Genomic DNA, 20,291 nt, shown 5'->3' with positions numbered 1-20,291 from the left:
TAAATTGACCAATGAAAGTATTTCTGCAACTAACAACTAATTACTCCGTGTCCTATGTATTGCCTTTCCTGCCTTAGCAGTCACATTCTACTTTTAAATATTGGAGTAAATTAATTTGTAATGTGTGTATTGTAAAGTTATTAAGACTACGTGTCACAGAAACAAGAGTGATAAACTATAATTCATTAACTATATACCATATTCGAAAATAAAACGGTCAGAAAAATATCCGAGTGTAAGATAGTCTGAAACTCTGCTATATAATATCTCCTCCTTGACAACAGGGATGTGAATGGAGATGGCATGTGGCCGCGCTCTGCGGTCAAAAAACCTTGAGTTGTGTTCATCTCTCCTTATTGACGAGTAAAACATCTTCTATTGTGCCCTTATTAAAACAGCTTTCACGCATAACATAACACGAACAATGAGGCCGCATGTCAAAGTTTGGACAGAGAGAAGAAGAATGGGGGGGGGGGGGTGCATTTCCTTTCAGTACCTAGAAACGAATAAAGTGTCAGAAAGTTGTTGTTAAAGTGTAAATATCTAAAATGGTAGATCTGTATGCCGACGTGTAGGCTACAATATATAAAAGATGGGTGAAGGATGAGGCCCACGTGTATCCTGTTGAAAATAGAGGTTATTTGCATTTATTTTATTTTATATTAGCAGTAATAAAGACAATTCAAGAATTTCACTAACCGGATGTAGGCCTATCGGATGTTAGGTGTTATTGGTAGCCTATGCATACCCTGGCATGTCTGGTTGATTAACGCAATGTAAATCGTAGGCCTAATAATAATAATAATAATAATAGCAATAAATGCATAATAACAGGCATCGTAATGATAATATTATTATAATGAATTACAAATATAATGGTAATAATAACATTAGGACATAAATCAAATATTTATCATCTATTTTAGGACTTCAAGTTGTATAAATCATAAAGTAGTATTAATGCATATTAATTCATGGTTCAAGCTATGAATGGACACACACGTTAAGAGTAGCCTATTTGTGATTGAATGGACATAACTGTGGACTACTAAAGTTCAACCAAGCCATTCTAATGATTCTCTCATTTTCTTTGGTGTACAATTTACCAAAGACTTTAAATTGAAACAAATATATTTTGAGTATCAACCTGGTTTCTTCACACACATTAGGATACGGCACATATTTCTGCATAGCCCACAGAGGGCTGAGTGTGTGTCTCCCGGCCAGTCAGTCAGCACCATCTGTAGAAAAAATCCCGGCCTACCTATCGCCCTCGTCCCTCTTCTCTCTCTCTCTCCTCTTCTCTTCTTCTCTCACCCCGCCCCCCCCCCCCTCTCTCTCCCGTCACTAGTCTAGCTTTCCTTTTCTGAACCCTTTATTTAAGAGCTGCTCATTAAATGTTTAGTCCACGAATCCAATGACAGCAACAATCATAAGCAACAACCCAGGCTGGTAACAAAGGAATGTGGGCCACTTACCTAACGCCTTCTGAAACAGGGAACAAGGCATCTTTGGCGCTGGGTTATGGACTCACATCGCGGCTAGCTATAGCAGCGTAGGGACAGATKAAAAGCGCCAACTGATTGCCAGTAACGGTATAGATTAGCATGTGCTCTGCAGCACAATGATTCTAATCAATACTAGCCTACTGCACTTGCTAAGCAGATGGCAGGAGAGACCAGGACGAACATAAAAGAAGAAAATAAAAAAAAAATGTCGCAATCTCAACCCGGAATTATTTATACTTTCTCTTTGTGTTTTGGTTAAGAAAGTACCATACTTAGAGGGACTTGCACATTATGTTTTATTAGCTGTAGGCCACCGTGTCTTCCTGATTTGAGATGTTAACGTTCATTTGTGAGGGGGATTGGATTTTAATTTGTGGCCGACGATATTTGCACATATCTTGTTTTCTGACAGATTTTAGTGTGTCTCTGCATAAGGCATCTAATGTTAGCCTACTTTATAGGCTACTCGTAATCATTATTCGTGTGTTTGGAAACTTGTGACTTTACTACAGATTGCTAAAAAATGTAATCTTTCGCTTCTTAAATTGATATAGACTCAGACTACAAATTAGAAGAAAAAAGTTTTCACAGACAATGTTACAAGACATGTCAGTTAGTTCACTATTGCGATTTGTATATTAGCTATAAAKTACTGTACAGAGTAGTCAACACACAACCTATTTTTTTGTCTCCATACATTGTATGGGGGAAATGTAGGCTACTCGGTCATATAAAATATACTTAATAAGGCCCATATATAGAATAGCTTAGAAATCATGTTGATTCGGTCTCATTTCAGAATAACCTACATTGATTTGTTGACTACTGTAAACAATTTCCAGCAGYAAGTATTTTGACGCATAGTCTAGGTTAGAGTCCCAACATGGAAAATTATACAAAACGCCTCTCAAAAGATGTGAAAGCAAAGCGAGCCTAAACGTTTGTTGATCATTCAATCATAATATCCGCGGAAGGTAATTGTGTCGGTGGAGTGCGCCACGCGCTGTCCAAACGACCAACAAAGGGGGAAAGGCCCTACAGGTACAATACTGTTGTTTCCCCCCAATTTGCGGTCTCGTCTGCTGCTAGCTGGAAGTTTTAGAATAGACCCGTGCTCGAAGGAACCCCCTGCGTCTCCTTTGACASCTGATCAAAAGAAAAATAGGACACGCTTTTTCAGACTTCTGTCCTTCTTCCTTAATTACAGTGTCTTCAAACCAAAGCAACATCTGCGCGATTTCCAAACAAAATAGTCCGCTTCCCAAACCAAAGCAACCGCGGCTTCCGATAAATCTGTTACTTTTAAAGATGTTCTGTTCAAACCAAATGTGACCAATGCTGTTTCTTTGTGTCATCTCTCAGTGCTCTCAAAATACGTTTTTGTGTCACCCAATTATAATGGTGAATTTCGACATCATACTGAGTGTACACCTTGCCTGCCTTGAAAGACCAACGAGACAAAGATGCGGAGAATATATAAGGGTAATCTTGAATAGGGTAAGATGGAGAAGAGAGAACGTATACAGGTGATATGGTAAACTATCACATGATAGGGTGTATGTGTTTCAAGTCTCAAGTTGTATTTTGTGTGGTGAGTGTGTATGTGTGTGTGCTTGCCTGCGTCGCGTGTTGTGCGTGTGTTTGTGTTGAGAGTGGAAGGAAAACAGAGGAGAGAGAGAGAGAGAGAGAGAGAGAGAGAGAGAGAGAGAGAGAGAGAGAGAGAGAGGAGGTCATGTTTACTGTAAAAATAAAATAAAAAAATCACATATGTATATTATCTACTTCACTTGCTTTGGCAACGTTAAATATGTTTCCCATGCCAATAAAGCCCTTCAATTGAGTTGAATTGAGAGAGTTAGTTCTAACTGACCTTGGAAATGTGATGAAAAGTAAACAGAAGGTTATCTGCACATTGTTTTAGCCAGTGGTGTAAAGTACTTAAGTACAAATACATTTAAGTACTACTTAAGTAGTTTTTGAGGGTATCTGTACTTTACTTTACTATTTATATTTTTGACAACTTTTACTTTTACTCCACTACGTTCCGGAAGAAAATAATGTACTTTTTTACTACTTACATTTTCGCTGACACCCAAAAGTACTCGTTACATTTAGAATGTAAAGACATTCTAAATACAAGACAGAATTATGGCACCTATCAGTGTAACGCTGATCTGGCGGACTCACTAAACACAACTACTGTGTTTGTAAATKATGTCTAAGTGTTGGAGTGTGGCCCCTGTCTGTCTGTAATTAAAGTTAATATATACGAAAATAGTGCCGTCTAGTTTGCTTAAATATAAGGAATTTGATTTATTGCATGTACTTTTACTTTGTACTTTTACTTTGTATCACTATTTAGTACGTTTTCTACCACTGTACTTAAGTACACGTAAAACCAGATACTTTTAGACTTTAACTCAAGTAGTATTTTACAGGGTAACTTTWACTTTTACTTGAGTTATTTTCTGTTAAGTTATCTTTACTTTTACTCAAGTAGTATTTTACAGGGTAACTTKAACTTTTACATTAGTTATTTTCTGTTAAGTTATCTTTACTGTTACTCAAGTAGTATTTTACTGGGTAACTTTWACTTGAGTTATTTTCTGTTAAGTTATCTTTACTGTTACTCAAGTAGTATTTTACAGGGTAACTTTAACTTGAGTMATTTTCTGTTAAGKTATCTTTACTTTTACTCAAGTATGACAATTGAGTACTTTCCCCCCCAACTGGTGGATGCTACTCTTTATTACGTCATAACATGACCGTTCCCGTTACAGCTCATAATTCTACGTTGTATTTCTCTATATCTTTTGTCAAATGACCAAAGCAGTAGAAATGTGTACATTATGACCATAGCTCAATAAGGTTATGACTTTCTTAACATAACCTAAACTAAATCCCCACTGTAGGCTAGAACTGGTTTATTATTACAACATAAACCATAACATGAATAATGAAAGTGCRATTTATTAATCTAAATATGCACCCACTGGTCATCCTGAGTAGCCGATTCTAAATTATGTTTGTTATTGTAGGCCTATACGCAAAATTATTTCTAATATATCTATACACGGACCAATGTTGACCGAATGCCTATTTAACCAATGTTATCAATAAAGTCTCTCACTGTTCATGAGTGACACTAAGAGGAGTTTATTTTATTTTATTTAACCTTTATTTAAATAGGCAAGTCAGTTTTCAATGACGGCCTAGGAACAGTGGGTTAATAACTGCCTTGTTCAGGGGCAGAACGACAGATTTTTACCTTGTCAGCTAAGGGATTCGATTTTGCAACCTTTCGGTTACTAGTCCAATGCTCTAACCACTAGGCTACCTGCCGCCCCAGTTACAGAGAGGAGTTACCAAGAGGAGGTACAGATGAGGGAGTTACAGAGAGGAGATACAGAGGGAGTTACAGAGAGGAGTTACAAGAGAGGAGTTACAGGAGGAGGTACAAAGAGGAGTTACAGATGAGGAGATACAGAGAGGAGTTACAAGAGAGAGTTACAGAGAGGAGTTACAGAGAGGAGTTACAGAGAGGAGTACAGAGAGGAGTTACAGAGAGGAGATACAGAGAAGGAGTTACAGAGAGGAGTTACAGAAGAGGAGGTACAGAGAGAAGTTACAATAGAGGAGTTACAGAGAGGAGTTACAGAGAGGAGTTTACAGAGAGGAGATACAGAGAGAGTTACAGAGAGGAGATACAGAGAGGAGATACAGAGAGGAGTTACAGGAGGAGTACAGAGAGGAGTTTACAGAGAGGGTACAGAGAGGAGTTTTACAGAGAGGAGATACAGAAGAGGAGTTTTACAGAGAGGAGTCTACAGAGAGGAGTTACAGAGAGGAGTTACAGAAGAGGAGGTACAGAGAGGAGTTACAGAGAGGAGGTACAGAGAGGAGGTACAGAGAGGAGATACAGAGAGGAGTTACAGAGAGGAGGTTACAGAGAGGAGTTCAGAGAGGAGATACAGAGAGGAGTTACAGAGAAGGAGATACAGAGAGGAGTACAGAGAGGGGAGTTACAGAGAGAGGAGGTACAGAGAGGAGGTACAGAGAGGAGGTACAGAGAAGGAGGTACAGAGGAGGTACAGAGGGGGAAAGGTAACAGAGAGGAGTACAGAGAGGAGTTACAGAGAGAGGGTACAGAGAGGAGTTCGATGAGGTACAGAGAGGAGTTACAGAGAGGAGATACAGAAGGAGGTACAGAGTAGGAGTTACAGAGAGGGAGTTACAGAGAGGAGATACAGAGAGGAGTTACAGAGAGGAAGATACAGAGAGGAAGTTACAGAGAGGAAGTACAGAGAGGAGATACAGAGAGGAGTTACAGAGAGGAGTTACAGAGAGGAGTTTTCAGAGAGGAGTTTACAGAGAGGAGATACAGAGAGGAGTTACAGGAGGGAGTTACAGAGAGGAGTTACAGAGAGGAGAACAGAGAGGAGTTACAGAGAGGAGATACAGAGAGGAGTTACAGAGAGGGAGTTACAGAGAGGAGTTACAGAGAGGAGTATAACAGAGAGGAGATACAGAGAGGAGGTACAGAGAGGAGATACAGAGAGGAGTTTACAGAGGAGAGTTACAGAGAGGACGTATACAAGAGAGAGTACAGAGAGGAGTTACAGAGAGGAGAATTACAGAGAGGAGTTACAAGAGAAGAGTTACAGAGAGGAGTTACAGAGAGGAGTTACAGAGAGAGAGTTATCAGAGAGGAGTTACAGAGAGAGTTACAGAGAGGAGATACAAGAGAGGAGTACGAGAGGAGTTACAGAGAGGAAGAAATACAGAAGAGGAGGTACAAGACAGAGAGGAGATACAGAGAGGAGATACAGAGAGGAGTTTACAGAGAGGAGTTACAGAGAGGAGTTACAGAGAGGAGTTTACAGAGAGGAGTTACAGAGAGAGGAGATACAGAGAGGAGGTAGAGAGAGAGTTACAGAGAGGAGATACAGAGAGGAGGTACAGAGAGGAAGATACAGAGAGGAGATTACAGAAGAGGAGTATACAGAGAGGAGTACAGAGAGGAGGTACAGAGAGGAGTTACAGAGAGGAGATACAGACGAGGAGATACAGAGAGGAGTTACAGAGAGGAGATACAGAAGAGGAGTTACAGAGAGGAGGTACAGAAGAGGAGTACAGAGAGGAGGTACAGAGAGGAGATACAGAGAGGAGTTACAAAGGAGGTACGAGAGGAGAACAGAGAGGAGGTACAGAGAGGAAGGTACAGAGAGGAGGTACAGAGAGGAGATACAGAGAAGGAGTTACAGAGAGAGTTACAGAGAGGAGTTACAGAGAGGAGTTACAGAGAGGAGTTACAGAGAGGAGGTACAGAGAGGAGGTACAGAGAGGAGGTACAGAGAGGAGATCAGAGAGGAGATTACAGAGAGGCAGGGTACAGAGAGGAGATACAGAGAGGAGGTACAGAGAGGAGTTCAGAGAGGAGAGTACAGAGAGGAGTTACAGAGAGGAGGTTACAGAGAGGAGTCTACAGCAGGAAGGAGTACAGAGAGGAGATACAGAGAGGAGATACAGAGAAGAGGAGATACAGAGAGGAGTTACAGGAGAGGAGGGTACAGAGAGGAGGTACAGAGAGGAGTTACAGAGAAGGAGTTACAGAGAGAGGTACAGAGAGGAGAACAGAGAGGAGATAACAGGAGAGGAGTTACAGAGAGGAGTACAGAGAGGAGGTACAGAGAGGTTACAGAGAGGAGGTACAGAGAAGAGTACAGAGAGGAGATACAGAGAGGAAGATACAGAGAGGAGTTACAGAGGGTTTACAGAAGGAGTATACAGAGAGGAGTTACAGAGAGAGTTACAGAGAGGAGTACAGAGAGGAGGTACAGAGAGGAGTTACAGAGAGGAGTTACAGAGAGGAGTTACAGAGAGGAGTTACAGAGAGGATTACAGAGAGGAGGTACAGAGAGGAAGTACAGAGAAGGAGATACAGCGAGAGGAGTACAGAGAGGAGTTACAGAGAGGAGTTACAGAAGAGGAGTTACAGAGAGGAATATACAGAGAGGAGATACAGAGAGAGGAGATACAGAGAGGAGTACAGAGAGGAGAGTACAGAGAGGAGATACAGAGAGGAGTACGAGAGAGGAGTATACAGAGAGGAGTTACAGAGAGGAGTTACAGAAGAGGAGTTACAGAGAGGAGTTACAGAGAGGAGATACAGAGAGGAAGTTAGAGAGAGGAGTTACGAGAGAGTTTCAGAGAGGAGTACAGAGAGGAAGATACAGAGAGGAGTTACAGAGAGGAGTTTTAACAGAGAGGAGTTACAGAGAGAGATATACAGAGAGGAGTTACAGAGAGGAGTTACAGAGAGGAGTTACAGAGAGGAGTTACAGAGAGGAGTTACAGAGAGGAGTAAAGAGAGGAGATACAGAGAGGAATTTACAGAGAGGAGTACAGAGAGGAGTACAGAAGAGGAGTACAGAGAGGAGATACAGAGAGAGTTACAGAGAGGAGATACAGAGAGGGAGGTACAGAGAGGAGTTAACAGAGAGGAGATACAGAGAGGAATACAGAGAGGAGTTACAGAGAGGAGATACAGAGAGAGTTAACAGAGAGGAGTTACAGAGAGGAGTTACAGAGAGAGAATAGGAGGATCAGAGAGGAGTACAAGAGAGGAGATACAGAGGAGGAGTACAGAGAGGAGATACAGAGAGGAGTTACAGAGAGGAGTTACAGAGAGGAGTTACAGAGAGGAGTACAGAGAGGAGAATACAGAGAGGAGATACAGAGAGGAGTTACAGAGAGGAGGAGTTTACAGAGAGGAGTTACAGAGAGGAGTTTGAGAAGACATTCTGACATTACACTCCAAATGCAAGAGATACGCTCTAATCTCTAACAACCCTTATTTCTGACTGGCACTCTACCCAGTAAACATGGTTATGAGAGAGGCAGCCAATGAAAAGCCTTTGTTTAAACCAAAGAGCGACTGCGGGTGGTCAGATCAGCCGTCCATAACAAAGAGCCCTCCCCCGCCAGCGTGTTAGGCTGTCCGTTCAGCAAGCCCATCCTGGACAGCTACAGTGTCCTAAACAGAATATGTAGGAGGAGGAGAGGGCTCGGACATGGATCTAGGAAGACTCAGCACTGGCCCGTCTGATAGAGATCGGTAATTTTTTTTAAATTTATATTTAAAAATAAAAAAAAACCGAGAGGCCTTTGAGAAAAGAAACCGAAGGAATTAGCAAAACCCATCCCGGCACAAAATATTAAATAGATCAATGGACTGAATGAGGGCTGAATGAAGACTGCCTATAACGCCTATCGATGCCTGTCCAAGGATCTGGATGCCTACGCCATGAACCCAGAGATGACAATGGACAGCATTGGCAATCTGCATGGCGGACTGAGCCATGACCAGGACTTGATGAACAGCCACAGCCCCCATCACACCCGGAACCCGGGGGCTTCTTTGCGGTTACATCAGGATCTGGCTGCTGCATCGTCGCGGTCCGCCATGGTGTCCAGCATGGCAACGATTCTGGACGGAGCCGGAGAGTACCGACCAGAATTGTCTCTCCCGCTCCATCACGCTATGAGCATGCCGTGTGATACATCCCCACCGGGGATGGGGATGAACGGCACATACACCACGTTAACTCCACTTCAACCTTTACCCCCCATTTCAACCGTTTCGGACAAATTCCACCATCCGCATCACCATCACCACCACCACCAGCGTCTCTCTGGGAACGTAAGCGGGAGTTTCACGCTGATGCGGGACGAGAGGTGTTTACCAGCAGTGAACAACCTCTACAGTCCCTATCATAAGGACATGACCGGGATGGGTCAGAGTTTATCCCCCCTGGCCAGCAGCCCTCTTGGCAATGGCTTGGGTTCTCTTCATAACACACAGCAAAACCTCCATAACTATGGCACTCATGGGCACGACAAGATGCTAAGCTCCAACTTCGATGCCCACACTGCCATGCTGGCCAGGGGGGATCAACACCTCTCACGAGGCCTCGGTGGCCCCACGGCAGGTATGATGCCGCATTTGAACGGGATGCACCACACCGGGCACCCGGGCCACCCTCAATCCCACGGGCCTGTGTTGGCTTCCAACCGGGACAGACCGCCCTCCTCCTCGGGACAACAAGGTAACAACTCGGGGCAGCTTGAAGAGATCAACACCAAAGAAGTGGCACAAAGGATCACAGCCGAACTGAAGCGGTATAGCATCCCCCAGGCTATATTCGCTCAGAGGGTGCTGTGTCGCTCGCAAGGCACCCTTTCAGACCTCTTAAGGAACCCCAAACCTTGGAGTAAACTTAAATCTGGAMGGGAGACCTTTCGACGGATGTGGAAGTGGCTGCAGGAACCCGAGTTTCAGAGGATGTCAGCCCTACGGCTTGCAGGTAAGACAAGGTATCCTCAATACAACCGACCGTCTCTGCTGCTGTTTGCTGCCTGTCCGCCTGCCTGCCTTTCTGCTAGTAGTCAGGCTATAGCCCTGCACTAAAATACAGCTCAGTATCTATCTATCTATCTATCTATCTATCTATCTATCTATCTATCTATCTATCTATCTATCTATCTATCTATCTATCTATCTATCTATCTATCTATCTATCTACTATCTATATCTATCATCTATTATCTATCTATCTATCTATCTATCTATCTATTCAAATTCAAGGGCTTTATTGGCATGGGAAACATGTGTTAACATTGCCAAAGCAAGTGAGGTAGATATTATACAAAAGTGAAATAAACAATACAAATTAACAGTAAATTACACATACAGAAGTTTCAAAACAATAAAGACATTAAAATGTTTATTATATATATATTTACTCTATCTATCTATCTATCTATCTATCTACCTCACTGCTGACAAGCCTAGATGAATGAATTTCGTCCAAATTACAGTAGTAGTATTGTTATCATTGATTCATAATAACAATCGATATCAATGACAAGGTCAATTTATTTATCTGTCTAAAATTATTTCTCTATTTAATAATGAGCTATTTATGGTATTAATATTCTGTGTTTAGTGTAGCCTAAACCTTTTTTGGGGGGGGGGGAAATTCTATTTTAGTGACGAGCAAGTTCTTCTGATGAAATATCACTTGTGGTAATAATTTAATTTGTATATTATTGTAGATAGATACCAGCGCTTTTCAACATGTGCAACGCTGAAAATAGCACCCGTCACTTCATTTGAAATACCCCTCAAAATTGTATTTTGATGTTTGATTTTAATGGGGGAGGCATATTATTATTTTATTTTTTTAAATGTTATTGTATTTTTTATTTCATTGAATAGACATATTTACACCTGGAGTAAGCAGCTTAAGGAATATTGTGTAAATGTATTGCTTGGACTTTTTCTGTGGGTGTTCCGTCAAGGAGAGGGAGAGAAAGAGAGAGAAAAGAGACAGGGGACCGTTTCAGACAGAAAATGCCAAAATGCTGTTGAGTGTGATGAGCTTTTTTTTCTCCAATCAAAGCCAGAGATGCGTTGAAAACAGGCCAAATATATCTAAGGCTGGTCTATAGTAAGGCTGGTGCCCCCTCTAGCGAGAACGCGTAGAACGACTTAGACCGGTTTTCTTTTGTTCGGGCAATGCGAAAAAAATGAACCGTTGGTTTCCTTCCAGAATTGATTGTGGATTGTATTTACTAAGGTTTCTCGTTTTATTWTAGTTCACTGTTCTCACGATCCTCAAAAAAAATATTGTTTAAATATGTAGTAGACTATATCGACGCAAACAAACATTTGCTATTATTTCAGTAAATGCTATATATTTATTCTTCACTGATTAATAACTCGATATAGCTACGTAATCCTAAATGTACACTATTACAGGCGTATAGGCTGTATACTGATGTTTACAAGTATAGTGTGGAAAGTTGACTGTTTTGACTAAAACCGAAGGGGATACCGTCTAATTGAGATGAGATTTAGAGAGGAAGACAGACCAGCGGCGAATAGTGGATCAATATTTCAAAAATTGTGCGCATTTTCTAACAAGGCATTATCAACAACAAAAAATGCAGCCTGCTATACTGTAAGACCAAAACAACCACAACATTAGATTTAATTTATATATACATTCTTAATGTATTGGTGATAATGACATTTGACGAAGCTATAGTGCAATAACTGAGCACATTTGAGTCATTTAAGAGATGCTCTTATCCAGAGCGAATTACACTACTAAGTATATATATTTTCATTCGTGCTTGTCCCCGATGGGAATCGAACCCAAAAGCCGGGCGTCCTAAAACACATGCTCTACCATCGGAGCCACACGGGAAAACATACTGTTTAGATGGAAAGATATTAGGTTGCTCCATATGCTATCTGTCATATATATATATGTGTCCTTTCTATGAGCAGTAAAATGCCTGGACCGGAATCCGGTGAACATTGAATCAGGCCTTTTAAAAAATATATATATATTCGTATTAGTTATGGAACGATTGTAAAATAATTGGCACCATTAAATTATCACCAAATATAACCTATCTCACTGGTAGCCTATTTGACGGAGGAAATGCCTTCCCTTCTTCCCCGCAGCAGAATACTATAGTTTACAGATGGCCGTAACTCTGCGGCCATGCAGCTCAGGGCTTTGGGGGAAGGTATTATGTGATCGGCTCGCGAGGCAGCAGCCAGGGAATTGAATAGAAGAACAGAAGCTGCAGCTCGCGGGGCTCAATGAATTATTGATAGAAATCTCTGCGTGACCAACAGCTTGAGCACAAAAAAAAAAACGTCAGCTTGTCGCGGGTTAACCAGCTAGGCAAAATGTGGAGACAGGGCGCCCAGGCTTTTTTTGTTCGTTGTTCGTTGTGCTGCAGGTGTAATGACGTAAATAAATATCACGGATTGAAAATGCTGAATCATAGAATTATGTGAAAGATGTGGTTGTAAATGCAATTGGAAATGTGGCATGTTTTTACTGTCCAATTAATCACCTTATATAAAATAAATGTATATAGTATGCGTACAGGCGTATCAATAGGCATATAAGCATTAACAACCATTACAGTAGCTGTTGGTCGTATACTAATTATTTGATACAACAGTTTCTACTGAGGAGATAGAACATCTCCAGGTGTCCTTTTCACTGCAGGGTCTCAGCCCAGGGAAAATGGACTCGTCGCGGCTTTATTAGTCTGGTCAAATCAAACGTGACACTCGACTCAAGCTTATTCCACGCGCACTCACATTGCCGCATGCAATCAGGCTGTCCTGGTCCTGCCGGACACCTCGAGGTGCCTGCCACGGACCCAACAACATTCCCTGTTACAGCTAGCCTAGCCTACATCACTGACATGCAACTCACAAGTCCAGCTGAACTAACTTGACCAAATAAAGAATCACACGGGATAGGCGTCATGATAGAATTATGGACGGTTGAGATCGACCAGGTGGACCTTACTTAAGAATTAAGGAACGATTGGATATATATAGGCACAATAAACAAATTAATAGGCCTATAGAGACATAAGAAAACCAACGTTTTATAATAATGCACCTATAAACTATCGAACATTTCATTGTTTACATTTATATATACTCTAGGCAAAGGCTTTTATTTAGGTGTTTAAATAAAATGTCAGATTTATGGAGATTTAGTGAACATTAGCTATGTTATAACACTAGAACAATTCTTACAATAGAAAGATAATCAGTAGGTTAATACCTTACTTAACGCCAATAGGCTACGTTTCATAATGTTTCACAATATTCCTCTGGCGTCATTGTGAAATTAGATAAAACTAAAAATAGTTTTTCAAGATCACATGTAACATTAAATTACATAGTTACATCTTTACTGAAGGAAAATGATGTGAATGTTATATAATATATATGGACGCAGAAAACAAAATGGAAACATGATTAACGAACAAAAACACAAGACCAAGCTCAGAATTAAGACAACACACATTTCTGTTTATTGTCACTCCTGTCTTTCAGTTAAGTCATGCGGTTATGTCACTTTTTCAAACAAATCTGTTAGGCAGTGGATCAATGGCGATAATCCCCACAAGATTAAAAGGGCATTAATGCTGACAACAATAACATAAACGTGTGGACCCAGATCGCATTGATCTACAGAACCTGATCCGGAGCCGTTCCAGTAATGCTGACGAATCAGGCGGGGTGATAGCCTCTTCCCATCACTGGAGCTATCTCTGCAGCGTCTCCTCTCATCACACCCACATCAACCTATTCTCAGACCAAAGACTTGTCTTGTTGGATTGACAGTGCACTTTGAGAAAGACTGCATTTTAAACGTGTGTGTAAAGACTATTATTTGCAGCCTAAAATGACATGTTTTAAATGTGATTTTCCTTGTATTTGATGCATAAATTCAGAGTGAGAGTGTGTGTGGGGTTTCCAGCTCGGGCCTGTCAGTTAGGCTTGATGTTTGCATATTTGCATATATTCGTATAAGGTGCTCTCATCCATAAATGGGGACATTATTAATCAATTAATATTCAACATGATCTCTTACTTTATAGATTTTTTTTWAAATATTTTAAAATCTACATTGAAGAGTGAAGTACAGTATATATATGTGTCGTTTCTATCTCATGTACATGGAAGCGGGAAATCCGTAATAATGGCATTTCAAATGCAGTGTAATAATAAATCAGTGTGTATTTATYCAAATGTTGTAGTCGGCTAAACATACAGCGGCTAGAGAACAGATCACCACACCAAGCTTTTTCCCTGTGTGCCTCCTCCCTTACAGGTACCAGTAGAGAGCACGCCATGATTGGGTCAAATGGGATGCTCTGTCAGACACTGACAACATTGTGCACAGGGACTCAAAACTATGGTATGTCAAAAAACAATAAAGTAAATATGTAGTAATGCTCAACAGATACACATATACCTACTATTATATACCTAGTATTATATACCTCGTATTATGTGTAGATGGTAGATTGTGTATTTAGAATGAAATCCCACTTGAATTGATTGAATAGGATTATTGGATTCATATTAAAAAGAATATATCTGGTATTGGAATAAATGTAATGCTGGATTGGAAAGATCCAATTGTGGACAATAGTCTTTAATCTGTGGTTTAAGGCCCTTTTAAGGTAAAGTAGGCCTACTTATGCTCTTAGTTAGTTACATTGTGATGAAAACACAACCATTAACCCAGACATTTATCAGTTTAAAAATGATGAGGGGGTTGTTTAGAAAAGTAAAGAAATTATTTCGTTTTTTTTTGTCAGTAGGTAATGTGTGCATGGGTTTTATCCAGTGATGAGTTCACGTTGCTTTGAGATTAGCCAATTTTATAAACTACAATATAAAGATCTGTTTCACTGAGCAATATGTGTCCCACGATCACAGATCAGTTTCACTGAGCAACATGTGTCCCACTATCACAGATCTGTTTCACTGAGGAACATGTGTCCCACTATCACAGATCAGTTTTACTGAGCAACATGTGTCCCACTATCACAGATCAGTTTCACTGAGGAACATGTGTCCCACTATCACAGATCTGTTTCACTGAGCAACATGTCTCCTTCACAAGGTTTTCCACGCCCAGTCTTAGTTACAGCAGGCTGAGTAGCCTTTTTCTTCTCCAGTTAAAACATTAGCTATTAGATAATCTGCTAGCCTGGTCTGAATACACACAATCTCCAACAGTGACTCTCTGTATCACCTTGTCATCTTTCCTGCTGTCAACACACAGCTTGTGTAAAGGGCAAAGTTGATTTCACCCCACCCCCCTCCCGCTCTCTTCTAAAACCAAAATGCACTGAACTCCCTCACTCTGGTCACATGCAACCCTGTCTGCTATAGACAAAAGCACTGAACCAAACCATGCTTGGATGTGAATTATGTAGTAATCAAACAAATATACTTACTTATCTTACTGATTTTGATTTTATTGATATTTTGTCGGTTATTTCGACTTGAAGCAACCTAAATGCTGGACACTAATGAATATATGGTTGACTACGGCTATAATGTGTCTGAAATTGTATTATTATTTATGTATAAGGAGTATTTATACAGAGATGTATTATAAGTAGTATCACAATGAGAGTAATGATTTACAAGAAGTATTTAGGCAATTATTTAAAGGAGTATTATGAATTTAGGTTGATAGTATTTAGCGGGTATTTATAGGTATTCTATGAGTATCATGATAGTGCTTATAAGGAGTTTGAGATATTATATGAGCAAAATCATCAGAGTCATTATATGGGACATATACGGAGTATTATAATGTGTATTAGAGCGATTTTAAGGAGGTTATAGAGGAGTGTTATAAGGAAGTAGTATATTGGTTTTAAGTGTATTACAGGATTTTAAGGGTAGTATATAGTTTAAGGGTGTTATAAGGAGTGTCTAAGGAGTGTTATAAATAGTATTATAAGGAGGTGTTATGAGGAGTGTTAGAGGAGTGTTATAGTGGTATGTATATAAGAAGTAGTTATATTATATTTATAAGGAGTGTTATGAAGGATGTTATAAGGGAGTAGTAATAATTAGTCTTATATAGGAGTGTTATAAGGAGTGTTATAGAGGTATTTAAGGAGTGTTATAAGGAGTGTATAAGGAGGTTATAAAGGTGTTATGAGGGTGTTATAGGCAGAGGTTTAAGGAAGTGTAGTATAATGTTGTTATAGGAGCTGTATATTAAGGAGTGTATATAGGAGTGGTATATAAGAGTAGATAGTGTCTTATGAGGAGTGTTATAAGGAGTGTATATTGAGTGTTATTTACGGAGTGTTTATGAGAGAGTGTTATAAGGTGTGTTAAGGTTGTATATAGGAGTAGTGATAATTAGTATTATAAGGATGTTTAGGGTGTTATAGAGTAGCTATAATTGTTATGAGAGTGTTATAAGGAGTGTTTTAAGGTGATATGTGTTTAAGGAGTGTTTAAGAGGTTATCAGGGTGATAATTAGTGTATAAGGAGTGTTATAGAGCAGTGTTATAGGACAGTAGTATTACTTGTTATAAGGAGTGTTATAGGGTGTTGATAAGGAGTGTTATAAGGGTGTTATAAGGGGGTTATAGGAGTTAAAGGAGTGTATAGGAGTGTTATATTATGTTATAAGGAGTGTTATAGGAGTGTTATAAGAGTGTTATGGGAGTTTATAAGGTTAGGAGTATAAGAGAGGTTCATAGGTATAAGTAGTATAATTGAGTATTATGAGATTTATTTGTCATAGAAAGCACAAAATACTGGTTGATTTCTGGTCGGAGTTTATCCTGATGTGTGTGTGTGTGTAAAAACCCTGACGGTAGATAAGAGTGGAACAGGATTTTTTTCCCCAAATCCCTCTGAGACATATTCCTTATCCAGTACAGTGACATCAAAAGTCAATGAGAGAGGAGCTGTGATTGGTTGTTTCACGAGCCAATAAATAAGTCGTGGTTACGAACCTTTGGACTGCTGGCTGTGTGGACACTGTGTGGACACTGTGTGTGTGGTGTGTGTGTGGTGTGTGTGTGTGTGTGGTGTGTGTGTGGTGTGTGTGTGTGTGTGTGTGTTGTGTGTGTGTGTGTGTGTTCCTCTTTGTGCAGTCTTTGATATGGTTGAATGCAGTGAAATGAGTCGTTAGACTCTCAATGCAAATGTAAAAATGAGTATGAAGTGTCTGCCTATCTGTTGTTAGCAGGAAGTGTCTCCTGTCTGTTGTTAGCAGGAAGTGTCTCCTGTCTGTTGTTAGCAGGAAGTGTCTGCTGTCTGTTGTTTACTAGGAGTGTCTGCCTGTCTGTTGTTAGCAGGAAGTGTCTGGCCTGTCTGTCTGTGTACTAGGAAGTGTCTGCTGTCTGTTGTTAGCAGGAAGTGTCTGCTTCTGTTGTTGCGAAGGTCTGCCTGTTGTGTTACAGAAGTGTCTGGCTACTGTTTTTAGCAGGAGTGTCTGCCTGTCTGTTGTTAGCAGGAAGTGTCTGCCTGTCTGTTGTTAGCAGTGTGTCTGCCTGTTGTTAGTTGCATTGTTAGCAGGAGTGTCTGCTGTTGTTGTTAGCAGGAAGTGTCTTGCCTGTCTGTTGTTAGCAGGAAGTGTCTGCCTGTTGTTGTTTAGCAGGAGTGTCTGCCTTCTGTTTGTAGCAGGAAGTGTCTGCTTGTTGTTGTTAGCAGGAAGTGTCTGCTGTCTGTTGTTAGCAGGAAGTGTCTGCCTGTCTGTTGTTAGCAGGAAGTGTCTGCCTTTGTTGTGCAGAGTGTCTCTGTCTGTTGTTGCAGGAAGTGTCTGCCTGTCTGTTGTTAGCAGGAAGTGCCTGTCTGTTGTTACTAGGAAGTGTCTGCCTGTCTGTTGTTAGCAGGAATGTTCTCCTGTCTGTTGTTACTAGGAAGTGCTGCCTGTCTTTGTTAGCAGGAAGTGTCTGCCTGTCTTTTTTAGCAGGAAGTGTTGCCTGTCTTGTGTATAGGAAGTGTCTGCCTATCTGTTGTTGCAGGAAGTGTCTGCTGTCTGTTGTGCAGGACGTGTCTGCCTGTCTGTTGTTAGCAGGAGTGTCTGCCTGTCTGTTGTTAGCAGGAAGTGTCTGCGTATCTGTTGTTACAGAAGTGTCTGCCTGTCTGTTGTTAGCAGGAAGTGTCTGCCTGTCTGTTCGTTTAGCGGAGTGTTTGCGTATGTTGTTAGCGAAGTGTCTGCCTGTCTGTTTTAGCAGGAATGTCTGCTTGTTTTAGCAGAGTCTGCCTGTCTGTTGTTAGGAGGAGTGTCTTCTGTCTGTTGTTAGCAGGAAGTGTCTGCTGTCTGTTTTAGCAGGAAGTGTTGCCTGTCTGTTGTTAGCAGGTGTTTGCTGTCTGTTGTTTCAGAAGTGTCTGCCGTATCTGTGTAGCAGGAAGTGTCTGCCTATCTGTTGTAGCAGGAAGTGTCTGCCTTCTGTTGTTAGCAGAATGTCTGCCTGTCTGTTTTAGCAGGAAGTGTCTGCCTGTCTGTTGTAGCAGAAGTGGTCTGCCTGTGTTCTGTTACAGAAGTGTCTGCCTGTCTGTTGTTCAGCGAAGTGGTCTGCCTGTCTGTTGTTAGCAGGAAGTGTCTGCTGTCTGTTAGTTAGGAGGAAGTGTCTGCGTCTGTTGTTAGCAGGAAGTGTCTGCCTGTTTGTTTAGCAGGAAGTGTCTGCCTGTCTGTTGTTAGCAGGAAGTGTTGCCTGTTTTTGAGTTGCCTGTCTGTGTTAGCAGGAAGTGTCTGCCTGCTGTTTTAGCAGAAGTGTCTGCCTGTTGTTTAGCAGGAAGTGTCTGCCTGTCTGTTATTAGCAGGAAGTGTCTGCCTGTCTGTTATTAGCAGGAAGTGTCTGCCTGTCTGTTGTTAGCAGGAAGTGTCTGCCTGTCTGTTTGCAGAAGTGTCTGCCTGTCTGTTAATTAGCAGGAAGTGTCTGCCTGTCTGTTGTTAGCGGAAGTGTCTGCCTGTCTGTTGTTAGCAGGAAGTGTCTGCCTGTCTGTTTATGCGAGTGTGCCTCTGGTCTGATTGCGGAAGTGTTGCCTGTCTGTTATTAGCAGGAAGTGTCTGCTGTCTGTTTAGCAGGAAGTGTCTGCCTGTCTGTTGTTAGAGAAGTGTCTGTGTCTTGTTGTTAGCAGAAGTGTCTGCCTGTCTGTTGTTAGCAGGAACGTGTCTGCCTGTCTGTTGTTAGCAGGAAGTGTCTGCCTGTCTGTTATTTAGCAGGAAGTGTCTGCCTGTTCCATAACGATGTTTATTGATCTGTTTTTTAAATTATTTGACTGATTGCGTCAGTTACTTGATGTGGAATAGAGTTCCATGTAGTCATGGCTCTATGTAGTACTGGTGCTCCCATAGTCTGTTCTGGACTTGGGACTGTGAAGAGACCTCTTGTGGCATGTCTTGTGGGTATGAATGGGTGTCTGAGCTGTGTGCCAGTATGTTTAGAGCAGACAGCTCAATGCATTCAACTTGTCAATACCTCTCATAAATCAACTTTCAGCCAGGAGACATTGACATGCATATTATTAATATTAGCTCTCTATGTACATCCAAGGGCAAGCTGTGCTCCCTGTTCTGAGCCAATTGCAATTTTCCTAAGTCCTTTTTTGTGGCACCTGACCACACGACTGAACAGTAGTCCAGGTGTGACAAACTGGGCCTGTAGGACCTGCCTTGTTGATAGTGTTGTTAAGAAGGTAGAGCAGTGCTTTATTATAGACAGACTTACATTACTTACATTAAGTCATTTAGCAGACGCTCTTATCCAGAGCGACTTACAAATTGGTGCATTACCTTATGATATCCAGTGGAACAACCATTCTTTAAATAGTGCATCTAACTCTTTTAAAGGGGGGGGTTAGAAGGTTACTTATCCTTCCAGAGTATTCTTAAAGAGGTGGGGTTCAGGTGGTTCCGGAAGGTGTGCGTGATTGGCTCGCTGACCTGGCGTGTGAGGGAGTTTGTCTACCATTGGGGTGCCAGGCAGCGCAAGTTTTGACTGGCTGAGCGGAACTGACTACTTCTACAGAGGTAGGGAGGCGGGCAGGCCTAGGTGGTGACTTCTCCCCACCTTAGCTACTACTGTTATAATATGTTTTGACCATGACATTTTACAGTCTAGGGTTTACTCCAGCAGTTTTAGTCATCTCAGCTTGCTTTCATTTCCAATATTTTATAACAAGATTTAGTTGAGGTTTAGGGTTTAGTGAATGTTTTGTTCCAAATACAATGCTTTTAGAAATATTTAGGACTAACTTATTCCTTGCCATCAACTCTGAAACTAAGTGCAGCTCTTTGTTAAGTGTTGCAGTGATTTCAGTCGCTGTAGTAGCTGACGTGTATAGTGTTGAGTCATCCGCATACACAGAAACTCTGGCTTTAGTCAAAGTCAGT

The 20,291-nt window shown here is 41.1% G+C and overlaps 1 protein-coding gene across 2 annotated transcripts; it reads left to right on the top strand.

Moving 5' to 3' along the window:
* Window positions 1-8,542: 8,542 nt before the first annotated feature.
* Window positions 8,543-14,367, top strand: onecut2 (one cut homeobox 2). Of its 2 annotated transcripts, none has more exons than XM_024138362.2 (2): window positions 8,543-9,874; window positions 14,234-14,367. In XM_024138362.2, the coding sequence occupies exons 1-2, from the start codon at window positions 8,758-8,760 to the stop codon at window positions 14,350-14,352; spliced, it is 1,236 nt and encodes a 411-aa protein (XP_023994130.1). In that variant the 5' UTR covers window positions 8,543-8,757; the 3' UTR covers window positions 14,353-14,367. The 2 variants fall into 2 exon arrangements, with proteins under 2 accessions (XP_023994130.1, XP_023994131.1); XM_024138363.1 differs by having other exon boundaries at window positions 8,544-9,884; window positions 14,234-14,320.
* Window positions 14,368-20,291: the final 5,924 nt, after the last annotated feature.

The sequence above is a fragment of the Salvelinus sp. IW2-2015 genome, unplaced genomic scaffold, assembly GCF_002910315.2.
Source record: "Salvelinus sp. IW2-2015 unplaced genomic scaffold, ASM291031v2 Un_scaffold1457, whole genome shotgun sequence".
NCBI lineage: Eukaryota > Metazoa > Chordata > Actinopteri > Salmoniformes > Salmonidae > Salvelinus > Salvelinus sp. IW2-2015.
Note: the sequence above shows the minus strand (reverse complement) of the source record. Positions and strands in the feature narration are given on the sequence as shown.